Source organism: Ostrea edulis, chromosome 2 (genome assembly GCF_947568905.1).
Source record: "Ostrea edulis chromosome 2, xbOstEdul1.1, whole genome shotgun sequence".
In the NCBI taxonomy this organism is placed as follows: domain Eukaryota; kingdom Metazoa; phylum Mollusca; class Bivalvia; order Ostreida; family Ostreidae; genus Ostrea; species Ostrea edulis.
The window spans coordinates 28,993,251-29,018,119 of NC_079165.1; the positions used below are offsets into that span (position 1 = coordinate 28,993,251).

Below are 24,869 nucleotides of genomic sequence, written 5' to 3' on the forward strand. Positions count from 1 at the left end.
TTGATCTCTGTATAATAAATTATTCATATTTTCCATGTGGTTGTAGATGCAGTCACGTGAAGCATCTTTTCTGTACAGTCATGATTTAAAATAATTTAGATTACAAAAATATTGAAAGCCAAGGGACCAAAACCATTTTTTAAAAAAATGATTTATCTGGACAAAATGTGAAAAGATATATATAGTGTATATAATCCTGATAATAGTGAGATTATCAAAGCAATTTTAACATTACATCAATATGAAATAATGTAATCTTTTTTGGAAATGTAGTAAACTATTAGAGCTCTATGGAACCACGGACCGTGGTCATATATCGGCCTAGATAGTTCATTGGTCAGAGCACCTGACTAGTAATGCAGGGTTCGATTTACGATCCAGCCCGAAATTTTCTCCTTTCCTTTATTACAGATGTGCATAGCGGTCAGCCTGGGGTTGATGACGGTGACCAGATATAGATACATGTAACTGAGTTAATCGCAAGCACCTAGCTATAGACTGAGATTCAGGGGTGCCGACTTTGAATCCCGGTATGGTGCGCTACATTTCCTCCCCTCCTGTTACACAGAATATTTGAAGAAAAATATTTAAGAAAGATTACCAAAAAATCTTGGGCTGAAACGATTCACCGAAATATCGATACTGTTCAATATAAACGCTCGATTCATTGCCTCGATTTTCGATTCGATAAGTTTATTACACACGGGTTAAGTAAAATACATCAGGATCGGCCTGTACTTCTTATATTTTTACCTGCATGAGGGACAAAATAGCGTCGAATAATGTTCATGCGGACTGTGGTTTGCCTTGACCTTGACGAAGATAATGATGAACTTTAATCAGTTTAAACGACAGAGTCAACGGGCATCTTACCGTTTGGCAGTTTGAAAACATTTTGCTTTTAAAATTATGAATTTTGGTAATTAATTTTTTTCGCCAATTGATGTTATTGTTGGTTTCCTCTGTAAATTGTATCGTACTGAAAGTATTGAATCGTGGCAAGTATAGCAATATGTGAAGGGGGAGTGTTATTTCAGTGCTACCAAAAGCCACGAAAAATAGATTAACATTATAAAGATTGCAGAATAATTAAACATTTCATGTGTAATCTAGCCTAAGACATAAGCGTTAGATATTTTTTTTTCAAAATTTTCCTTTCCCATTTATTTGTTGTGTCAGCGTTTTCTTCCTTGAAAAGACATCGAATATAAGCAAAATTTTATAATATGATCGGGGTCGAAAATCTAAATATATAACCCGGAAGTTAACAGGTGTCGAATCGTGACGTCAAACTTTCACGTATAGACCAGTGTCAAAAGTGAAAAGGATAAATGTGAACCGGTTAGTTAGAAAAAAGACCTCGGTACGGTTGTATATCAAGTTATCGATTTTCTAAATCTTCTATAGATATTTAGCCGTTGTGATTAAGTCTTCCTGGTTTTCCAAAATGACTTGGAAAGTGACATTGGTGGTGACTGTCGTATTCATAGTGTCAAGCTGTTTGGTGATACAAAGTCTTTCTGAACCAATTAAGGATGTTTCAGAGAGTTCACAGGAACACGATTCTAAGAAGGTATTTCAAATGACTTAAAATTCAATTAGTTTTTGTCAATAATATTCACAAGGGCAATGTTTGAACGAAGGACAAGGATCATCATACTACAAATTAATGCAAATTACCTGTCAGAGATTAGACGGATGTGTGTATTAAATGTCATGGAGTGGAAAAAAGACAGTGGCTTGTCCTTGTATTTCAGATATAGAATTATGCCTCAAATGATTTCACTGTGACAATATTTAATAGTGAAAAATATTCTCAATGGTACATCGAAAGTTTCACTGACAATGTATGTGTGTGTTTATGTATAAAATATAAAATTGGTACATAGAGTTAGCGGAAACAGTAACACTGAAAACACCCAGTAATCACAGAAAACACCCCCCAAAGTGCTGAAAACACAGATGTATATTTAAAAAAATCTAGGAGGTGTTAGTTCATACATCATGTACCTATGTTCCCAAAGTTTCGTTCATATTGAGATAATTGAATTATTTATTATATGTATAGATGCTCCATCTGGTATAAAATCTATAGATGCTTCATCTGGTATTAAATCTACAGAAACTTCATCAGACTTATATTTGTTCTATTTTAGTCATAAGTATCTTGATTTTAAGATATTGGTGAAATGTATTTTTTCAAATAATCATCAATTTCTGGTTGCAATGTGAATGAATTATATTGAAATGATGACATAACTGTCCACTTGGCCAACATGGTCTGTTTAGTGTATTCTAATGATACAGTGTTCGAAATTAACCACAGACCAATAGACCGAGTCTATGTCAACTATAAATCTATAATTGAGATAGACCAAATTGTCTATGCCAATTTTCTAGATTTAAAGCAATAAAGTTATCCCAAGGGACCTTGCATGGTCAGTCGATGTCTGATAAACATTATGAGGAAAGGAGGATATTATAGAAATGGAAAGAAAATATGCTTTCTAAGTATATTAGAAGTAAATGAAAATGTTTTAAATTTGTGGAGTTTTTTTTTCAATGTTGCGGCCTATGCCAATTCGATGAGGTCTAATTCATCTTGTTTTGGCATAGACCCGTGGTCTATAACAAGTTTTAAACCAATTTCGAACACTGATGATACATCCAGGAATGAGGTCAATTACATTGAAAATGTAATTAAATACTTTCAATTACATTGATAATTTTGTTAATTACTTGCAATTACAAAACATTGATTTTAACCAATGTAATTACTTTTAATTACTTTGAAGAATGTAATAAATGTAAACACATTTCAAGGAAGTTTTTTTTAAAGAAATTATAAAAATGCATTGGAAGACTTTTTCGCAAAGCCTACTTTGATTCATTTTCAATCTTTTTGGAAAATTCTGGTAAAAATTTGGCTTTGAAATTTCAAGATGCATGTTGGGACATGAAATTCATCCAACACATTTTGAGTCATGTTTAGCTCTGTATGTAATATCTGAATGAAGTGAACTCCCGTTTCTACCTGTGCTTATGTTCTCATTTATGAAAGAGGTTCACACCTGGACAAAATTAGCCCTTCACATATAGCCCTGGGCACAGTGGCCATGCTGCATCAAGGATACGGACCTAAAGAGACATAATGCATCTAATTATTGCATAAACACCCCATGACAAACAGTGAAACAGTCTAACGCCATTATTATCAGACACTTTCATTCCATCATTTTTAAAACGTTCGAGTTTGAATAATGTAATTGAAAATACTTGCCTTTTTTGGAAGGTATTTAAATATACATTCAATTACTTGTAATTGAATTTCAAAGCATAGTCAATTACAAATATATCCAATTACTTTCTTGTATTTAAATACAGCCAATTACCATTACATTTTTCAATTACCCCATACCTGGATACATCAAGTGTTTTCAGTGCTTTTTTTTTTTAGTAATTACCTGGTGTTTTCAGTGTTTCTGCAAATTCAATGGATCCTATGTGTGCATTCATATATAATTGTTTAAGTAACTTTTGTAAGTAATAATAAACAGTGTACTTTTGAATGTTTTAAATGTATAAAACATCTAAATACATGATATATAGGTAATTCACATGTTGTAATATGATAAACATCTAGATATTTCATAGCTTAGATTCATTATGTGAAAGGACTAAGGAAAGTTGTACATAAGCAATCTTTTTTTTTTTTTAGAATCATGAGGAGAGTTCAGATGAGGGCTCAATCATTCACACACTGAGGAAGAGCAAGGGCAACCTCGGATTTCTTCATGCCTTCGTAGCCTCCCTGTCTGTCATCATTGTCTCAGAACTCGGCGACAAAACATTCTTCATAGCAGCCATTATGGCCATGAGACACTCGCGTCTGACTGTGTTCACTGGGGCCCTGGGAGCTCTGGGATTGATGACAATATTGTCAGGTAGGTGATTGCACTTCCCCTGGGAACTCTGGGATTGATGACAATATTGTCAGGTAGGTGATTGCACTTCCCCTGGGAACTCTGGGATTGATGACAGTATTGTCAGGTAGGTGATTGCACTTCCCCTGGGAACTCTGGGATTGATGACAGTATTGTCAGGTAGGTGATTGCGCTTCCCCTGGGAACTCTGGGATTGTTTTGATGTTTTGAACATATTTTATTGTACATACATGATATACAAAAGGATCAGAAACAAGTTCAAATAACTTAGGAGTATTTCTCCTCTCTGGGATTGATGACAGTATTGTCAGTTAGGTGATTGCACTTCCCCTGGGAACTCTGGGATTGATGACAGTATTGTCAGGTAGGTGATTGCGCTTCCCCTGGGAACTCTGGGATTGTTTTGATGTTTTGAACATATTTTATTGTACATACATGATATACAAAAGGATCAGAAACAAGTTCAAATAACTTAGGAGTATTTCTCCTCTCTGGGATTGATGACAGTATTGTCAGGTAAGTGGTTGCACTTCCCTTAGGAACTCTGGGATTGATGACAGTATTGTCAGGTAGGTGGTTGCACTTCCACTGGGAACTCTGGGATTGATGACAGTATTGTTTGGTGGGTGGTTGTTGAATTCACTTCCATTGGGATTGGGCTTTTCAGATCTGGCAGGATACATGCAGAGCTCCCAAACCAGTTTGCACTGAGGCCAGGACCAATATTACGTCTATTTGGGGAATGGATGAAAAGTTCCAAAACACATTGGAACAAACATAAGCTATCAATTACTGTAGATTCCTTATTTCATGGAAGTAGTTAATATTGCGAAATAACTAGAAGATATCAAATTATGAGAACATAAATTTACAAGTGCATTTCAGCAATATAAAACTGAGTAATTTTATTATTTGAGTGGTGTGACTCGCCAAATAAGGCAATGATGAATTTCTCGCATTTATTGGAATTTACAGTAGCTATTACTTGGAGCATCCTTGACCTAGAAACCAATCAAAAGATTTCACTGTAATTGGAAAAAATCAAACTTACAAACTTCTACTTTTGGAGAATATTGCATTTTTCATGTGATTAGCCCCTTGAGTTTCCTAACATCGAGAGCCCATGCAGTCTTGATTACATATACATGCTTCTACTGATTGTGTAAACACTAATACAAAGATACCACATATATGTATATTATTAAATAAGATCCTCAGTTTTTAAGCTTTGACAGTTTTTAACTTCTAGCTATCATGACTATTCTTGACTGTTGAACAATTGCATCATATTACAGTGTAATTAAATATCATGGTGGTCAGATAATAATTAGAGGTTTGAATCATCTAGACCTTCATTTAATGTTTCCTTAAAATACAATTTTTGATCTTTGATCAGATTGCTTGGAAGATGTTTTATTGTATGATTACTACACAGTTCTAACAACTGTCAAGATCTTCACTATACAATCACAAAGTGACACAAATCTTAGGTTTATAGTTCTTTAAAAAGTAGCTTTAACTAAATCTACTACAGTCATGTTTCTACATAATAAAGGATAATAAATAATTTTGCATGACAACAACAGAGCACTCCTGATGGCAGATAAAAGATCAGGATCGAAGTCCGTTTTTACTGTGGAAAATGGCGACCATGTGGCCCATCAATTGGTCTCACACTGTTAGCATCCATTTATAAAAACCTCAAAAGTGATGCATTTTTTTCTGGACTGACAAAATTTTGTATGGGCTGACATTATTTCTAACAGTGTGAGACCAAATGTCTGACACTTCAAAAGAAATTTCAAGAACTCTGTGTCTTCCTGTAATTGTAAATGGGTATTTATTTTAGGTACTTAATTTTAATAATCAAGTAATAGAATAACAAGCAAAGATAAAATGTGCACCTTCAAGTAAATGAGGTGTAGATCTATAATCATATAATATTGCATCAATATAAAGCCATGAATATGTGTCATAGCTACATATGTAAGTCTGCAATGATGTCTGGACCATGTGTGTTTATGACTTGACTAAAGTATATAGTATCATGTGTGTTTTATATCTTGACTAAAGTATATAGTATCATGTGTGTTTTATATCTTGACTAAAGTATATAGTATCATGTGTGTTTTATATCTTGACTAAAGTATATAGTATCATGAGTGTTGATGACTTGACTTAAGTATACAGTATCATGAAAGGTGAAGATAACAAACAGTGATCAATCTCATAAATCCCATAAGTAATACAAAATACATAGTTGGGCAAACACACGGACCCCTGGACACAGCAGAGATGGGATCAGGTGCCTAGTAGGAGTAAGCATCCCCTGTAGACTGGTCACACTTGGTGTGAGCCCTGTATCTTGATCAGGTAAACAGAGTTATCTGTAGTCAAAATCAGTGTGCCACGAATGGTCCAACAATTGGTATGAAACAGACAGCATTTGACCCAGTAATAGGTTGTATTGGCAAACTAGATTGTTATAACGACCATAGAATTTGCAAAATACTGACTTTAAATGAGGCTGTTGAAACCCCTGTACAACAATTTGTTTGTCAGCATCATGTGTGTGTATGTCTTGACTTAAGTATATAGTATCATGTGTATTTATGACTTAAGTATACAGTATTGTGTGTTTCTTCATATTTGAATACCTGATACTCATTTTCAGTCCTTTAGAAAATACCTGATTTTACTCTCAGTACTTTGATTTTTTTCAGCTCTGTTGGGGTATGCCACGACCATCATCCCAAAGAAGGTGACCTATTATGCTTCCTCTATTCTGTTTGCTGTGTTTGGAATGAAAATGTTAAAAGAAGGTCAGTAGTCTATATACAGTAATGTATAGATATCATTAATATAGTTAGTCAGATATTACAAATATAGTTAGTCAGATATCACAAATAAAGTTCTAATAGTCAGATATCATGAATATAGTTAGTCAGATATCACAAATATAGTTAGTCAGATATCACAAATATAGTTAGTCAGATATCACGAATATAGTAAACCAGGTATCATGAATATAGTAAGTCAGACTTTAAGAATACAGTTAGCCAGATTTGACGAATATAGTTAGCCAGATATCACGAATATAGTTAGTCAGATATCACATCTAACAACAGCACGATATCTTTTCCAAGTCCTGAAGAATAAAAAAGAAAATATATTCTATTTCATCAATTAATGTTTTCAAAACTGTCCTTACTAAAAATAGGGCTATGGACTATATATATGAGCTACAAAAAGTGAGCATTTTTGCACACTAAGTTACACTTATCTGATACAAAGGAATAAATTTTCATTGGAATTAATTTGTTAATAGATGCCATACCTGAAATATATTTGTAAATTGGTTGCCATATATAAGATAAGATAAGTTTATTCCAATTTTGGGCCCAGAGGGCATAACAGTAAGACAGTTTATAAAGAAGGAAATTAAAAAAAGAAAGAAAGTTTACAACATTAAAGACTGCAAATATATATACATCCATATACAATATTTTAAGCAATGTATACATGTAACCCAGAAGAATGAAAATATCACACTAAGGTGCTGATACTATTTCTTCTGTTATTTTGTTATTTTTCAACCAAATCTGAAACTGTAAATTTTGGGGAAAAAAGTGTATAAAATGTTTTTCATACTAAGATAAAAATTTAAATACCTTTTCTTGGATTTGACCAAGCACATAATCTGTACAAATACATATGCTTATGCTATCAAATTTGACACAAATCACACCCTCAAAATCATGTATAATTTTCCATTTAACCAACTTTTCTTGGTTACAAAATAACGCAAAGTACTTATGTCATACTGTTTTGGAATTCTGAAAGCTGAAAGTGTCTATGTTACTGTGAAGTTATTCTTGAAACTATCTGTTAAAGGAAAAAAGATATCTGCTTCCATATTAGGCCAATTCAACTTAATTAATAGATTATCATCCAGGGTCACCAAAAAGTATGGGGCGGGTGGGAGGATTTTATTTTTCAATTTTTATTTTCTGAGAAAAATAATAATGACAAATGAGTTTTGTCAACAGAAGTGCATCATTTAATGCCAGATGGATATCAATTAATCTATGCTCATTTCACAGACGAATTCCAGCTTAAGCTTTAATACGGAACTTTCGGGATGTGCCGGAACTACCGATTATATTTGATGTTTACACACCACGGTCACGTGACAATAACCAATTGTAGGGCAAAGTTGACATCGATACAAATGGTGTTTAGCTAGCATATGGTCCGTAAAGAGCTATACACAGTCCCCACGATGACGATCCGACTCACTATTGGTGCTTATTACCTGGGTGTAAATTAGATGGAGGGGAAAAGGTGCATTTAGACGTGTATCATTGGATGCAAGGCATGAGGTTTTACCGATATCCTCAAGATATTCCTTAGATTTATTTCCCTTGCCAACTCGCATATTTTAATTAAATGCATTTTCCTATAAAATGGTTGTAGTAATTCCTTTCTTTCAAAGATAGCATTTGAATGCAGGAATTTTATAGCAATTGAAGAATTCCATGTTTGTTTACTTAGTTGTTATTGTAATCCGGAAGTGACATGCCCTACAAATGACGTTCAACGCTTGATAAAAGTTGAGTGGATCCGTATCTCGAAAGTCCCATATTTCAAACACAGAAAGATACCAAACTTCTCTAAGATATGAAGAACATTAATCCCTTCCTTTAATTTATGCCCGTAAGAAAGTAAGAAAACCATATGATCTATTTTTTCACGTGTCTTTTCACGTTGCTATACTGGAAATGTAAACAAGATTTGTAAATACCGGAGTCGGACATGGAAAATATTCTGGAAATTGCAAATTCCGCAAAATTAAAAAATTACGGGCGGGTCGATTTATGAGGGACGAGTGGGGATAGTAATCTATCAATAAAGTTGAACTGGCCTTAGGTTAGTAGTAATTTCCACCCTGATTGTGTTTTAGCTTATTAGGTTTATAACTGACTGTCTATGAATATATATTGGGTTGATCAATCTCATAGATGTGAGTCAAAGCTTTAAAATGGAAAGCCAATGGGGTCAAAACTCTATCCCTATAACTAAGCAATGTATCATTCATTCAATGTAAGAATGCTAAATTTTATGTAAATGTAGAACTGTGAAATATAACTCGACAATTTTGCATTTATATTTATCAGGGTTATAGCTAATTTCAGCTTTTATGTATTATCCTTAGGTTATCCTATGAAATCACATTTATGTCATTTTATCCATGTTCTTTAAACCTCCTTAGCTCACCTGACCTATTCTGATCACCTGTAGTCTGTCCTCCTTCTGTCTATAAACTTTTAACATGTCTGTGAAATTTCCACGTTTAAATTCTTCTCCAGAACCACTGGGGCACTTTCAACCAAACTTGGCTAAATGCATCCTTGGGTGAAGGGAATTCAAATTTGTTCACATTAAGAGCAACATCCTTCTCCAAGGGGAGATAATGGCAAAATAGCAAAAATCCAGTGGTGTGTGATCTTGTGACCATGACCTGGAAGTTTGACCTACTCTTAATAAAATTCTTACCTATTCAATATGTCCTGAACTATATGAGGTAGATCTTTCATATCTTGTATATCAATTTCTTATGGCATGACCTTTTATTTCATATCATGTCCTTTGACCTTCTGACCTTGAACTCTGAGTTTGATCAACTTTTAAGAAAGCATAACCTATTAAGTATATCAGGAACTATCTTAGGTAGGGCTTTAATATTTTGTATAGAGATTCTTCATAGCAAGACATTATGACACAATGGTGTATGATCTTTTGACCTTATAGTTTGACCTCCTTTAAGAAAAATCTGCCCTATTTAATATCTCCTGAACTATTAAGGTAGGACTTTCTTTATGGCATTGTTACACTTTGGTGTTGATCTTGAACAATGGCAGGGCGGAGGTGGCTCAGGTGAGTAATGTGGACTATGGGTCTCTTACTGATAGTGTAATAACTGGCTACACTTTAGTGTTGATCTTGAACAATGGCAGGGTGGAGGTGGCTCAGGTGATTACAGCGAATTACAAAAGAACGAATTACAAAAGAATGGTTGAGTTTTCAATTGCCTGCTGGATTGATAAATAGACTTTACAATTTGGTCAGCCAAGAATCACATTTGGTCTGAATTTAGGTCACAAAGTTACTCAAGCGTAGATTGCTTTTACAGGTAAATCTGAGTTGATTTCAGTGTCTTTTGCAGCTATTTCCCTAGGATTTATTTTTTCAAAGTGAGCATCAATTAAATCAAATTGAATATATTTCTCTCTCAGATATACATTTGATTACTTTAACATGTTTAATTAAAGGTGCACTCTCTCTCTCTCTTTCTCTCTCTCTAATTTGAAACATTATTTCAAGTGTTTTTAAGGTGGGTCCTTAGTCCTGGATTTTTGGGGTTTAGGTAGCATTTTTTTGTTTGGAATCAATAAATTAACATTCAGAGTAATGAAAAAAGGCAAAACAGTTAAGGGTTTCCATATTAATTTTCATTACATACACCACTAAAGTCATATACCCCGATGTAGATTTTTATGAAATTCATTGGAAACAGTTATTTGTTGTTATTTTAATATAAAAACAACAAAATATTTTTTGAATTGCATTTATTTATCGGGAAACATGTCAATAACTAAAACACATGTCATTTTCAATATGTTCATCAAGTTTTAGAATAATATGTGCAAAATTATTGAATTAGCATTATTCCCCAAAATGTTAAAAAACAAACAAATGTGGACGCATTTTCCTTATAGCATGGTTTACACATCATTTTTTCTGTTTATATTAGTAGAGTTACATCTGGTATAGTTATTCATGGGAAAAAATCCATACCTTTCCTTAATAATTTCAAATCTATAGCTTCCAGATTATGTATACCCCCATCAAAAACTGAAGTCTGGCACCATACATACAGCTGAGCTACTTAAAATCACTCGGGATTAAAATTTTATGTAATTTCATGAAAAGACACAGATAATGATTCCTTATCACCTTGGTAAAATGTTTGTCAAAAATAAAGGAAATCTATCGCATTATGGACTTGATAAATAATTGAATGAAAACAGAGTTATTGTCCTTGGATTCAATATTTTGAAACATATCATTGACTATTCAAATATAACTAAGAATTTTGAAATATTTTATGGCTAACAAGATTTTTTACAATAACTATTGAAAAAGATTCCAACAAAATTTATGTTCCTATCATTAAATCATTGACTTTGCAAAATCCTATGACGTCACAGGAGTGTGGAACTACGTTAAATCAATAAATTTGGAAGAAAATCAAATTTGATTATATTTTTTTTTCCAAAAATACTTTTGATTACTTTAAGTAAAGAAAAGGGTGTGCTCTCTCTCTCTCTCTCTCTCTCTCAAATACAATTTTTTTTATTGATTAAATTGAACTTTACTAAACTCTTATCAATTTCACTTTTAAAAATATTTCATTAGACATCTCACAGTGTCCACATGTACATGTACCATTCATCTGTTTGTCAATCTATATTTGAGGTCATTCCATTCATATCACACAAAGAAAACTTCCAGAAAACTCTTCTATTGTTAGTTTCTGACCAATAGAACTCTTGTTATTATAGCAGTCTTCTATTCTATTTATAGTTTTTAGGGTTGGTTAGTGCACATTTACCTTTGGGAATTTTACAACACCTATTCAGCTTATCACCATGAAAAAAAGAAGATGGAGAGATATTTTAACAAAGAAATTATTAACTTATACAATTAGAGAAATTCTTTTTTCTGAAATAATCAGTAAAACTGAAGTGTTAAATTATCTTATTTATGGGGTTGTCACTCACACTGAAAAAAAAGTTGTCAATTCTTTGTCATACCTGAGTAACTTTGTGACCTAAATTCAGACCAAATGTGATACTTTGCTGACCAAAAATTGTAAAGTCTGTTGATCAATCCAGCAGGCAATTGAAAACTCAACCGGTATTTTGTAATTCAATCCGTCTTTTGTAATTCACTGGACCGGTCTTTTGTAATTCGCTGTAATGTGTCCTATGAGACTCGTGGTGTTTTTTTTTTTGGGGGGGGGGGGGGGGGGGGGTCTCTGCTTATTTAAATGAAGTAAGCTTTGACCAAATTGAAAGTCAGAAGTCCAATTATGGTTTGGGTTTTTTCCCTACTTCTTCTCCCTATTTCAAGCAGATTTCAGTATTTTGCCTAATAGAAAAGGCCCATTCCCTTGATGCCAAGACCTAAAAAAAACTGTATTCTTTACCTAATTGTGCACGTTTTCTCCTGCCTTTCTCCTAAACTTAGATCCCCAGATCCACTCATGCATGCACACAATGCCATGCACAGTCATAACATGGCAAGAATGTGATCTTTAAAGGTCAAGGTGCTGATGAAGTGTTCCTTGGTTTTAACATGAGGAAAGGTTTACTACATATGTTAACCACAGCATTTAGATTCTGAAGGTTATGATAAGTTTATTAGGTTATGAGTTGTCACTTGACGCAAATGATGTTTGTGTTGATCTGTAATTGTTGTATTTCAGGTTATGAGATGTCCCCTGATGTCAGTGTTGATCTGTGATTATTGTTTTTCAGGTTATGATATGTCCCCTGATGAAGGACAGGAGGAGTATGAGGAGGTTCAGGCAGACCTGAAGAAACGAGAGGAGGAGGTCAGAATCTATTTAGTATAATAAAACATTAGTATTGAGGGGGAAAAATCTGACATATTCATGAGCGAATGAAATGTCTGTCCCTAGTTCTGCAAGTTGTCTCACAAGCATAAGGATTCAAATACGCCTTAAAGGACACATCTCGTGTTTTCAAAGTATACAGAATTATCTGCATTTTGTCTTCCTTATGCTTATAGAAATTAATTGTAATAGTTCGTTCACTGAAGTATTGCGAGAATTTGCCACAATACGGACTTAAATCTAAGCCCCGATTTCAAAAAGCCTAGTTAATTAGATAGGTAGTCACGTGGTACAGTGACGTCATATGCGACCTTCGTCGATCAACTTGTTGTAATAGTAGTGTTAGATATTTTTAAAAACTCGGGTTTTAGGGGCCTAATTTATTTACCATGGATAACATTTATTTCGATGTTGACAAATTTCCCGAGTCTTATATCTTTTAGCCACCAGTGCATACAAATAGCGACCCAAATGTAGCGAGGAAAGCGAATATGAAATCTGCCTAAATTTGCGAATAAATAATGTTTACATGGGATCACTGTCTAAACACTATTTGGGAATGCCATTTCTGTAAACAACTGTAATTAGCGTTGTTGCTTTTCTAAAACAAACAGTGCAATTATTATAAAATTTATTTTTGGAGAAGTTAGATAGGCCTAAATTATAATACGATTATGTAGCATTGACAACTAGGCCTACTGTCACGGGTGCATTTCGGGGGAAAAAATATAATAAAAATGATCAAACTTATTGTGAAAATCACAATACTTTTAAATCATTTTATTCAAGCAATTTTATTAATCATTATATTTTGTTATCTACACGTTGTTACTTAGGAAGTGGGAGCGCGGCGTGCTGTTGTTGTAAACACGTACGCATTCCTTAAAAAAAAATGAAAGCATTATAATTCAATTCAAAGTTGGGAAATATCATATTTTATTATTTATAATTGAAAGTTCTATTATCTTTTATCTTTAAATTTCGTTTTTAAAACTACCAGTTGGAAGACACTGCTAGCAAAGTTCTGTCTATATGTTGTTACAAGGTGAAGGTCAGTTGGTGCGAGTGTGTATTGAATTTGAGAGCAGAACGGAATGCATATGCGGTAGGCCTATATGTAACAGTGCGAAGCTTCGATAGAACCATTTTCTCGCAGTTTATATACGTCTTTGTCCAAGAGCTTGTTTGAAAAAGTACAGGGACAAATTCTACTGGGTTTTTTTTTATGGCAATTTAAAGTCGTTGTGCCGACAAAAAATATTCACGTCTTGTCCCTCATACCTTCCTTCGAAAATTGAAAAAAACACAGTCCAAATCATCTCTACTGACAGCAAGTACACCCTTAAACGGCACAAAACAACCCAATGCAGTGTTATTTACAAGCCGTTAATGTGATAATTGTTTGTTTGTCAATTAAATCTAATCTGTTTATGAAATGTCTAACAACTGTTTTCAAATCTTCTCGCTCGAGGTCGCATATGACGTCACAGATAATGGCGCGTAAAATATCGAAGAAAATATGCATATCGCAAGATTTGAATTTCATCGCTATCAAACTCGAAAACTACGCAAACTGTTTCTTTTAAAACACATGTAAAGTAGTTTTAGGCATGAAATGAATTAATTTTGCTGAAAAAATTAAAAAGTTTAAAAACATGCGATGTGTCCTTTAAGGAGGAATGCTACACCAGAGAAATTTGATATGGATGAAAAGTGTAGGATATGTACAACAATATTTTTAAATTGAAAAAATAATTACTACATCATCATACTTTTAAAATATAAATATCAGCAATATTTAATGGCCTACATTTTTGCAGTTATTCCCCTTACACCAGAAGTTAGTGGGCGCGCTTACGATTGCGGTCCTAAGCTTCACATAAATAGTATTAACAAATAGTATATAGTAAAGCTCACGTTACCAAATTCTATAGTATACCAAGTTTTAACAGGTTATATTATATCTAATGTTTAATTTCTTCGATTTTATGGAGAAGTATGCACTTCGTCAAATTGTAGAGTTGGGGAAGGGGGGGGGGGGGGGTATTATAGGTATATTTGACGTTTATTTCTGTCCAAATTATGCAATTAATACCAAGGAGTTCAATAGTAATCTGTTTTAAAAACAACAGACACCTAGAATTAAAAGCAATGAAAGCATGTGATACAATCAGGCACGTAGCATCTTAGGGGGGGGGGGGGGGTTAGAAGTTGACTTCATAATATTGCCTAACATTTCTTGACAAGTAATTTCAAAATAATAATAATAATCCAAAGCTGGTGAAGGAGGGCGGCAAGGGTTGATTTTTTAATTCCATTCATCAGTTAAATACATTTTCAATACCATTCATGACTAGGAGCCTGATGATTGTTTTTTTGCTCATTTGACTAATTGGAAACGCAAGAAGAGGTGTAAGTTGATGTACACAAAATCTAACTTTCAAAAGATTGAATCACAAGCGAAAAATGATTTTAACAAAAAATATTACACTAGACAGACCAATTCGATATAATGCTTTATTTATTGGCACCTAGTGTACATTTAGTAAGAAGTAGGTTTTTTAAAGAGTGAAATGATAAATTGATAATGTACATACACATGTGTTTTTATGCATATCGTATTGCATGTTTTTTTGTGTTTTGGTTGTCGAAAATATTGATAAAAATTAATAATGAAGAATTGCTGATATACTAAGGACATCATGATTCTGATCTAAAGATATCGAAGACTAGGTAATATTTACATACTTTATTACATCATGACCATGCATTGCTTGCGAGAAAACCATACAAGGGACACATATAAATGTAATTAGTGACCAAGATATTTTGTTCAGTAATACTATTTTTAAGTCATTACACTTAATTCTTAGAAAACTTCCTTAACTGGCAATTGATTGCAATCAAAAATTGTAAATTATCTATTTATTCCTTACAAGGCACCGTCAACTGAGGACAGCAATTTGCTGCGCGCCCTCTGTAATCAGGGGGAGATAACTCGCATAGCGTTGTGAAAAATGTAGGCCATTGTCTATTCATTTTTGAGTTGACTCGCATAGCGAGCTACTCTTTGGCATCAAGTCTGTCTTTCACATTCACCGCTTCACTACCACCCTAGCTCATACGCAACTGAATATAGTTTGACTGGCAGTGTATGTTTTGTGAAATATAAGATCATTGCAGTGCACATGAAATTCTTTAAATAATGTCATTGGAACGCACACATTGTTTGTGAAAGAATGTGAAAATATTTTAGAATCAGGCATCGATAGCAGGTCTGTAGCTGAATACATTTGGGAGAAAATGAAACTGTGGATATGAAAGCAGACACTGCATGTCTTGCATTGAGTTTAGATTTGTTAACATGGTTAATAAAATTATTAGCCAAACAGTAATGGGAAAGACCTATGAAGTCTATCGAAATAATAACATTTTTAATCTTGCATGAATTTGAGGGGGAGAGTTAGAACTTGAGTTAGATTAATAAGGACTTCGATATATTTCCATGAAAATAAATTATATGGTGATTCTTGAACTAATATTCCAACAGAATTCTGACGAAAATATATCTGAAATGAATTATTAACAAATTATATATTTGCTTTGTTTAAATATATAAACAACGAACAAGCTAACATCATTTACATGTGCATTATTGCGGGAATACTTCATGTAAACAGAACAAAGGAAGAGGCGATCAAGATATTTAAAGACTTCAAGAGAATAATTTGTATTGATGTCTGCTACACATTGTGACCAGACTGTTACTGTTTTGTCTATTATGGTAGGATTTTGATATTTGACATACAAGTACCAATAAATGATCATCTCATGCAGATGTGCTGGGTACCATGGATAGTGACCTTTGATCTTGATCTTTTATGTTCACACAACTTTTGAAGCTTTAATGGGTAAATTCCTTAAGCCGATGTGTGGTAAGATTATGTATAAAACGTAGGGTTTTTTGTGGGGGCCGGGTTCTGTAAGATTATATATAAAACGTAAGGTTTTTTGTGGGGGGTTCCTTTATAAAATGTAGGGGTTTTTTTGTGGGGATGTCTTCACTATTTAGATGACATGTTTATGATTTGTTTTCCAGTTAGAAAAGCAGAATGTTCCCGTGGAGGATATAGAGACTGGCATTATACGTACACCAGGGCGGCGCTGGTTCCAGGGAATTCTAGGAACAATTTTCTTACAAGCATTTACCTTGACATTTCTAGCAGAATGGGGGGATAGATCTCAAATTACAACAATCATATTAGCTGCCAGGGAGGTTTGTATTTTAATTTTAATTAGATTAAGAGTCGTTAATCATATGAATGTAAATGAAGGGTACCAGTTTACAGACACATATATATATATATATATATATATATATATATATATATATATATATATATATATAAATTCAAAAAAATAAAATCCAATACTCAAACTTTTATCTATAGCGCTTTCGCCCTGCGGGCTCGTCAGTAGATTTTTAAACAATTGTTTAAAAATCTACTGACGAGCCCGCAGGGCGAAAGCGCTATAGATTAAAGTTTGAGTATTGGATTTTATTTTTTGACTTTATTCTACCCCGATACCAAGAAAAAAGAATTTATTGAATATATAAATATATATATGTGTATGTATGTAATATGTATGTATGTACTGTGTCACTGATATGAGTGTGTATGTATGTAATATGTATGTACTGTGTCACTGATATGAACTGAAGTATTTTTTTGTCTTTCTCAAAAAGAGCTATTTTTGATGAGGGTCTAATAATGTCCAAAACATTTTGAAAGTTCATTACATTTTAAATCTTCAAGATGAATTAAGTTTTCAAATGCAATGTGTGTGTTTAAATGATGTGATCTTTTTCATTAGAATCTTTCAACATCCAGAAACCATAGCCACAAAACTATAGTCCATGAAACTTTCAGACCTTTGTAATCCGTGGAAATTAAACTCTGGGGAATTTACATAATATAATTTAAACTTTTAAATCTTTGTAATTCATGGAAATTGAACTCCGGTGAATTTACATAATATAATTTATAATAAACTTTTGGGTCTTTGTAATTCATGGAAATTGAACTCCAATGAATTTACATGATTTAATTTAAACTTTTAATTTAAACTTTAAAATCTTTGTAATTCATGGAAATTGAACTCCGATGAATTTACATAATATAATTTAAACTTTGAAATCATTGTAATTCATGGAAATTGAACTCCGATGAATTTACATAATATAATTTAAACTTTGAAATCATTGTAATTCATGGAAATTGAATTCCGATGAATTTACCTACATGATATTATATAAACATTTTAGTTAGATCTTTGTAATTTGAACTCCGGTGAAGTTACATAATTTAGTATATCATTATTTTCTCATCCTTGCTATGTCTTTAATTGATTTGTTTGATTTATGTTTATTGTGATTAGTAAACAAGATTACAGACTGTCACCAGCCTGACTTGTATTTGATTTTGACAGGATGTGATGGGGGTCATCATCGGGGGGACTCTAGGTCATGCAATCTGTACTGGCATCGCTGTGTTAGGGGGGCGGATCGTGGCACAGAAAATATCCGTCAGAACAGGTAAGTAATCAAACACAAACAAAGTATTTTTAATTTTCATATCATGCTATACTGCACTGGTCTAGTGCCGAATCTACCCAAGGGTCAATTCAGGGTAACAAAAGAAGAAAACAAATTGGCCCAGATTTAGTTTTTTAGCTCACCTGAGCTGAAAGCTCAAGTGAGCTTTTCTGATTACCTGTTGTCTGTCTATAAACTTTTTACATTTTCGACTTCTTCTCCAGAACCACTGGACCAATTTCAACCAAACTTGGCCAAAAGCATCCTTGGCTGAAGGGCTTTCAAGTTTGTTCAAATGAAGGGCCATGTCCCTTTCAAAGGGGAGATAATCACAAAAATGCAAAAATAGGGTGGGGTCATTTAAAAATCTTCTTCTCAAGAACCACTGAGCCAGGAAAGTACAGTGTTACATGAAAGCTTCCTGACATAGTGCAGATTTAAGTTTGTAAAAACCATAACCCCTGGGGTTAGGTTCGGGCCACAATAGGGGATCAAAGCTTCACATACAAATATATAGGGAAAATCATAAAAATCTTTTCAAGAACCATTGGGTCAGAGAAGTTTATATTTTCATCAAAGCTTTCTGACATAGTGAAGAATCAAGTTTGTTAACATCACAACCCCCAGGGATAGAGTGGGGCCACAATTATAGGGATCAGAGCTTTGCATACAAATATGTACATGTAGGGGAAATCTTTAAAAATCCTCTTCTTAAGAACGGCTGGGCCAGAAAAGTTTACATTTACATGAAAGCTTCCTGGCATAGTGCAGATTAAAGTTTGTAAAAACCATGTCCCTCAGGGGTAGGATGGGGCCATAAAAGGGGATCAAAGTTATTCATATTAATATATCGAGAACATTTTTAGATATAGGCCAAGGTGACTCAGGTGAGCAATGTGGCCCATGCCCTTTTGTTGGGTTATTCTAGTATTATGTATATTTAGTCAAACTTTTAAATTTTTATCAATCTGATTAAATCATTGTATGAAAAAAATACAAATTTTGTTTATGTTTGTAAAATTCCAATTTCTCTCTTCTTTCAGTGACGTTGATAGGTGGCGTGGTTTTCCTAGTGTTTGCATTGTCGGCATTCTTGGTGCCGGGACACGATTTGTGAGTGTGGATATCATTCGTATGGACTCTACACTCATCTTACTCAGACAAGTCTTTTTACAGAGAAAACAACTCATTGGACGGTGATAGATTATGGTCATCCAGCCATGACGTATATGTGATACATTTTATGATGAATCATGAGGAATGGTTCCTTCTGTATTGCAAGGTGATGGAGAAGCTGCGAGGACTTTTGTTATATATTCCAGCAATATTTCAAAACCAAGACGTTAAATCATTCTCTTGCACTTCTGACAGTCAATTTACATTTCTGTGGCTGTTTGAAATTAGCTCCTGGGGAGAAAACTGCAGATTCACCTTCTGTGAGACAAAGAACAATTCTGCATGCAGCTGTTATTTAACTGATAATCAAATTCATTGTAATCCTTAATAAGCAAGTATTAACCGGGGGCTCCTCCCCCTCTCCCCCGTAAATCTTGTTAAAAATACTTATCTTTGTCCATTGTAATGTAATTTTAGTCATAAAATGCTATGTCTCAGACTCTTAGTTTAGGTTGGACACTGGGTGAAAAATGACATGGGTGTCCTCCCAATTTTTAGATCTGCATGTGGTCAGTGTACATTTCTATACAACTTATAAGGGTGTAATTGGACATATCTTTTGTTAAGTCACTCAGGTGAAGAGGCCTATTGCTATCCGTGCCCATCCGCAGCTGGTGTTAAAGTTTAGTGAATAGTTGTATATTGAATAAAAAATTATGTGGTGCCTGTTACAGACTTCTCAGAAATGGGTAGGTAGGTTGAATTTCTTTATTTTTTAGACATTAAGATTTAGGGATTGTGTTCACATGATCATAGACGGCAGTCCCAGGGATTACGTTGACATGATCATAGACAGCAGTCCCAGGGATTACGTTGACATGATCATAGACAGCAGTCCCAGGGATTATGTTGACATGATCATAGACGGCAGTCCCAGGGATTATGTTGACATGATCATAGACAGCAGTCCCAGGGATTATGTTGACATGATCATAGACGGCAGTCCCAGGGATTATGTTGACGTGATCATAGACAGCAGTTCCAGGGATTGTGTTGACGTGATCATAGACAGCAGTTCCAGAGATTATGTTGACGTGATCATAGACGGCAGTCCCAGGGATTATGTTGACATGATCATAGACGGCAGTCCCAGGGATTGTGTTGACACAGTAAAGAACCCCACAGCTGTGGCTTTGAGTGTGATGCATAGATCTAAATTTGTAGCACTTCACCTCTTTAATCTTTAAATGGGTACAAGATTCTTCAATGGTACGTGTATGTAGGTCAACAAACAGATCAATGGCTCATAAGCTGAAAATGCAACACAAGAAATACTCTTTACTCCTGAACCTCTAGCTCCACTTTACACAAAGGTTGCTTGTGACCAGAAAGTGTGACATGACCCCGAGCTAAGGTCAAAGTTGTTAAAACATTATTGAGTTTGGGCCACTGCTTTAATAGTAGCCCATATTTGAAACAAAGATTGCTTGTAACTACACATAATACTTTTTATGTTGTGCTCTGCGTTATACTCGGGTGACCGCTAAGGTCCATGGGCCTTTGTTGATGCCTGTTTTGGTGTTTTATTTGACTATACAGTGGATACTTAAATTTATTGCAAAATGTTGAAGTATTAAGTGATTCACTTCTATAGTGCAGCTCAAATTCACCCTATATAATTCCAGGATACATGTATATCATTCACCATCAAACATTATCAAACTGTGGAGTGTGCCAAACATGGAGATTGTAATGTCAGAATCCTGTATTATTGTGTGTGTTCTGAATGAGTAGTTAAAGCGCTTATTTTACAGACACCCTGTATTTATCTTCCATAGATCTCACAAGGGTTTCATTGATAGAAGGTGTGTATTTGTTAGTATTGTGTATAAAAGAGTAGAAATCATCGATTTTATAGAATTTTACAGTGAAACTGCCTGATCATGCTGATTTGAAACATTTGAAATGTTTGAGGACAATACTCTTATTATACCCTCAGCAAAGAAAGTTTGGGGGGGGGGTGTACTTGAATCACCTTGTCTGTTAAGGGGGGCTTTGTGTTATGTTGTCATTGTCCTCAGTATATCAAAAAACACATTAATTCATTTATGTAGTATTTTCTGAATTGATTTCAGTATTAGTACATGTACAATATACTACAAAATTTTAAACTGTATATATGCTGTTATAGTGTGGAACATTGTTATTGAATATTAAGGTATGGACAGAGATTTAAGGAGGAATAACACATCGCAATGTGACTGAGTTCCTTTCGGAACAAACATGGAAAAATAAATATTATGTATTGTTGTTATTGCTTAGATGGTTAGTTCAGTGAGTTAATTCTTTATGGATATTGATAAATAAATCATGAACGGTCTTGATATTTTTTTTTTTTTTTTTGGAGGGATTGGTGTGATTTTCTACTTTATCTGTATTTTTTGCCCTCTAAAGATGGTAAATGTTTGATTTTTTTAATTGCAAAACATTGTTGATGATATCTGATGTGTTATATGTGTGCCACCATAAAGTTTGAGAGTATTGAATGAAAGACACTGGCTGTACGGTGTTATACCACCTTAAGATTTGATAGTATTGAGAGAGAGAGAGAGAGAGAGAGAGAGAGAGAGAGAGAGAGAGAGACTGACTGTGTATGGTATTATGCTGCCTTAAGGTTTGGGAGTATGGAGTAAGAGTAGCTGAATGTATGGTGTTATATCGCCTTAAAGTTTGAAAATATTGAGTGAGAGATGTGGATTTTATGGTGTTCTACCACCTTAAGGTTTGAGAATATTGAGTGAGAGACACGGCTTTTATAATATACCTTTTGTGTTTATGTGTGTTAATTAATAAGCAAGAATCAACCATGTCTTCTAATCTGTGTTGTGTTCACATAAACTAGTTTTATCACAGGTACAGAGAAAGCGACATATTTATTCTTATTTTGTCTGATTGAGTTTTAATTAGTTTCCCATTACTAGTGAGGCACATTTCAACAGACACTATTTGTGTGTAATATCGGTATGGAAAAAATTGAAATGTGAAAAATGCATTCCAAGAACGTAAGATAGAACAACATTAAATTATTACAAGAGTTACTCGTTGTTTGTGTCTTAGTATTGATTTTTAAGTGTTGCAACAGTTCCTTCACGTGAGAGATAAACACCCAGATTTATATCCTTCACATGAGAGATAAACACCCAGATTTATAAGTGTTGCAAGAGGTCTGTCACATGAGAGATAAACACCCAGATTTATAAGTGTTGCAACAGGTCTGTCACATGAGAGATAAACACCCAGATTTATATCCTTCACATGAGAGATAAACACCCAGATTTATAAGTGTTGCAACAGGTCTGTCACTTGAAAGATAAACACCTAGATTTATATCCTTCACATGAGAGATATACACCCAGATTTATAAGTGTTGCAACAGGTCCTTCACGTGAGAGATAAACACCCAGATTTATATCCTTCACATGAGAGATAAACACACAGATTTATAAGTGTTGCAACAGGTCTGTCACATGAGAGATAAACACACAGATTTATATCCTTCACATGAGAGATAAACACACAGATTTATAAGTGTTGCAACAGGTCTGTCACATGAGAGATAAACACCCAGATTTATATCCTTCACATGAGAGATAAACACCCAGATTTATAAGTGTTGCAACAGGTCTGTCACATGAGAGATAAACACCCAGATTTATAAGTGTTGCAACAGGTCTGTCACATGAGAGATAAACACCCAGATTTATAAGTGTTGCAACAGGTCTGTCACATGAGAGATAAACACCCACATTTATTAGTGTTGCAACAGGTCTGTCACGTGAGAGATAAACACCCACATTTATAAGTGTTGCAACAGGTCTGTCACATGAGAGATAAACACCCACATTTATATCCTTCACATGAGAGATAAACACCCAGATTTATAAGTGTTGTAACAGGTCTGTCACACGAGAGATAAACACCCACATTTATAAGTGTTGCAACAGGTCCTTCACGTGAGAGATAAACACCCAGATTCATATACTTCACATGAGAGATAAACACTCATATTTATAAGTATTGCAACAGGTCTGTCACATGAGAGATAAACACCCAGATTTATAAGTTGCAACAGGTCTGTCACGTGAGAGATAAACACCCAGATTTATATCCTTCACATGAGAGATGAAGACCCAGATTTATATCTTTCACATGAGAGATAAACACCCAGATTTATAAGTGTTGCAACAGGTCCTTCACGTGAGAGATAAACACCCACATTTATATCCTTCACATGAGAGATGAAGACCCAGATTTATAAGTGTTGCAACAGGTCTGTCACATGAGAGATAAACACCCACATTTATAAGTGTTGCAACAGGTCTGTCACGCGAGAGATAAAACCCACATTTATTAGTGTTGCAACAGGTCTGTCACGTGAGAGATAAACACCCAGATTTATAAGTGTTGTAACAGGTCTGTCACATGAGAGATAAACACCCACATTTGTAAGTGTTGCAACAGGTCTGTCACGTGCGAGATAAAACCCACATTTATTAGTGTTGCAACAGGTCTGTCACGTGAGAGATAAACACCCAGATTTATAAGTGTTGCAACAGGTCTGTCACTTGAAAGATAAACACCCAGATTTATATCCTTCACATGAGAGATATACACCCAGATTTATAAGTGTTGCAACAGGTCCTTCACGTGAGAGATAAACACCCAGATTTATATCCTTCACATGAGAGATAAACACACAGATTTATAAGTGTTGCAACAGGTCTGTCACATGAGAGATAAACACCCAGATTTATATCCTTCACATGAGAGATAAACACACAGATTTATAAGTGTTGCAACAGGTCTGTCACATGAGAGATAAACACACAGATTTATATCCTTCACATGAGAGATAAACACCCAGATTTATAAGTGTTGCAACAGGTCTGTCACATGAGAGATAAACACCCAGATTTATAAGTGTTGCAACAGGTCTGTCACATGAGAGATAAACACCCAGATTTATAAGTGTTGCAACAGGTCTGTCACGTGAGAGATAAACACCCACATTTATAAGTGTTGCAACAGGTCTGTCACGTGAGAGATAAACACCCACATTTATAAGTGTTGCAACAGGTCTGTCACGTGAGAGATAAACACCCACATTTATATCCTTCACATGAGAGATAAACACCCAGATTTATAAGTGTTGTAACAGGTCTGTCACATGAGAGATAAACACCCACATTTATAAGTGTTGCAACAGGTCTGTCACATGAGAGATAAACACCCACATTTATTAGTGTTGCAACAGGTCTGTCACGTGAGAGATAAACACCCAGATTTATAAGTGTTGCAACAGGTCTGTCACTTGAAAGATAAACACCCAGATTTATATCCTTCACATGAGAGATATACACCCAGATTTATAAGTGTTGCAACAGGTCCTTCACGTGAGAGATAAACACCCAGATTTATATCCTTCACATGAGAGATAAACACACAGATTTAT

The 24,869-nt window shown here is 34.4% G+C and overlaps 2 protein-coding genes across 2 annotated transcripts; both read left to right on the plus strand.

Moving 5' to 3' along the window:
• The first annotated feature begins 1,254 nt into the window (after nucleotides 1-1,254).
• On the plus strand, nucleotides 1,255-22,455 carry LOC125680770 (transmembrane protein 165-like). Its single transcript, XM_056153697.1, has 7 exons — nucleotides 1,255-1,573; nucleotides 3,719-3,944; nucleotides 6,668-6,766; nucleotides 12,548-12,624; nucleotides 16,745-16,921; nucleotides 18,136-18,241; nucleotides 19,285-22,455. The coding sequence occupies exons 1-7, from the start codon at nucleotides 1,448-1,450 to the stop codon at nucleotides 19,356-19,358; spliced, it is 885 nt and encodes a 294-aa protein (XP_056009672.1). The 5' UTR covers nucleotides 1,255-1,447; the 3' UTR covers nucleotides 19,359-22,455.
• On the plus strand, nucleotides 20,164-20,604 carry LOC125679857 (uncharacterized). The gene has a single exon (XM_048919312.2). It carries the CDS (start codon nucleotides 20,164-20,166, stop codon nucleotides 20,602-20,604), a length of 441 nt encoding a protein of 146 aa, XP_048775269.2.
• Nucleotides 22,456-24,869: the final 2,414 nt, after the last annotated feature.

What these genes read in the sequence shown, in the direction of transcription:
- LOC125680770 (XM_056153697.1), top strand. Translation starts at nt 1,448, where the DNA reads ATGACTTGGAAAGTGACATTGGTGGTGACTGTCGTATTCATAGTGTCA. An exon ending in ATTGATGACAATATTGTCAG is followed by an intron (nt 3,945 to 6,667) that starts GTAGGTGATTGC and finishes GATTTTTTTCAG; the next exon opens with CTCTGTTGGGGTATGCCACG. An exon ending in GAAAATATCCGTCAGAACAG is followed by an intron (nt 18,242 to 19,284) that starts GTAAGTAATCAA and finishes CTCTTCTTTCAG; the next exon opens with TGACGTTGATAGGTGGCGTG.
- LOC125679857 (XM_048919312.2), top strand. Translation starts at nt 20,164, where the DNA reads ATGATCATAGACGGCAGTCCCAGGGATTACGTTGACATGATCATAGAC.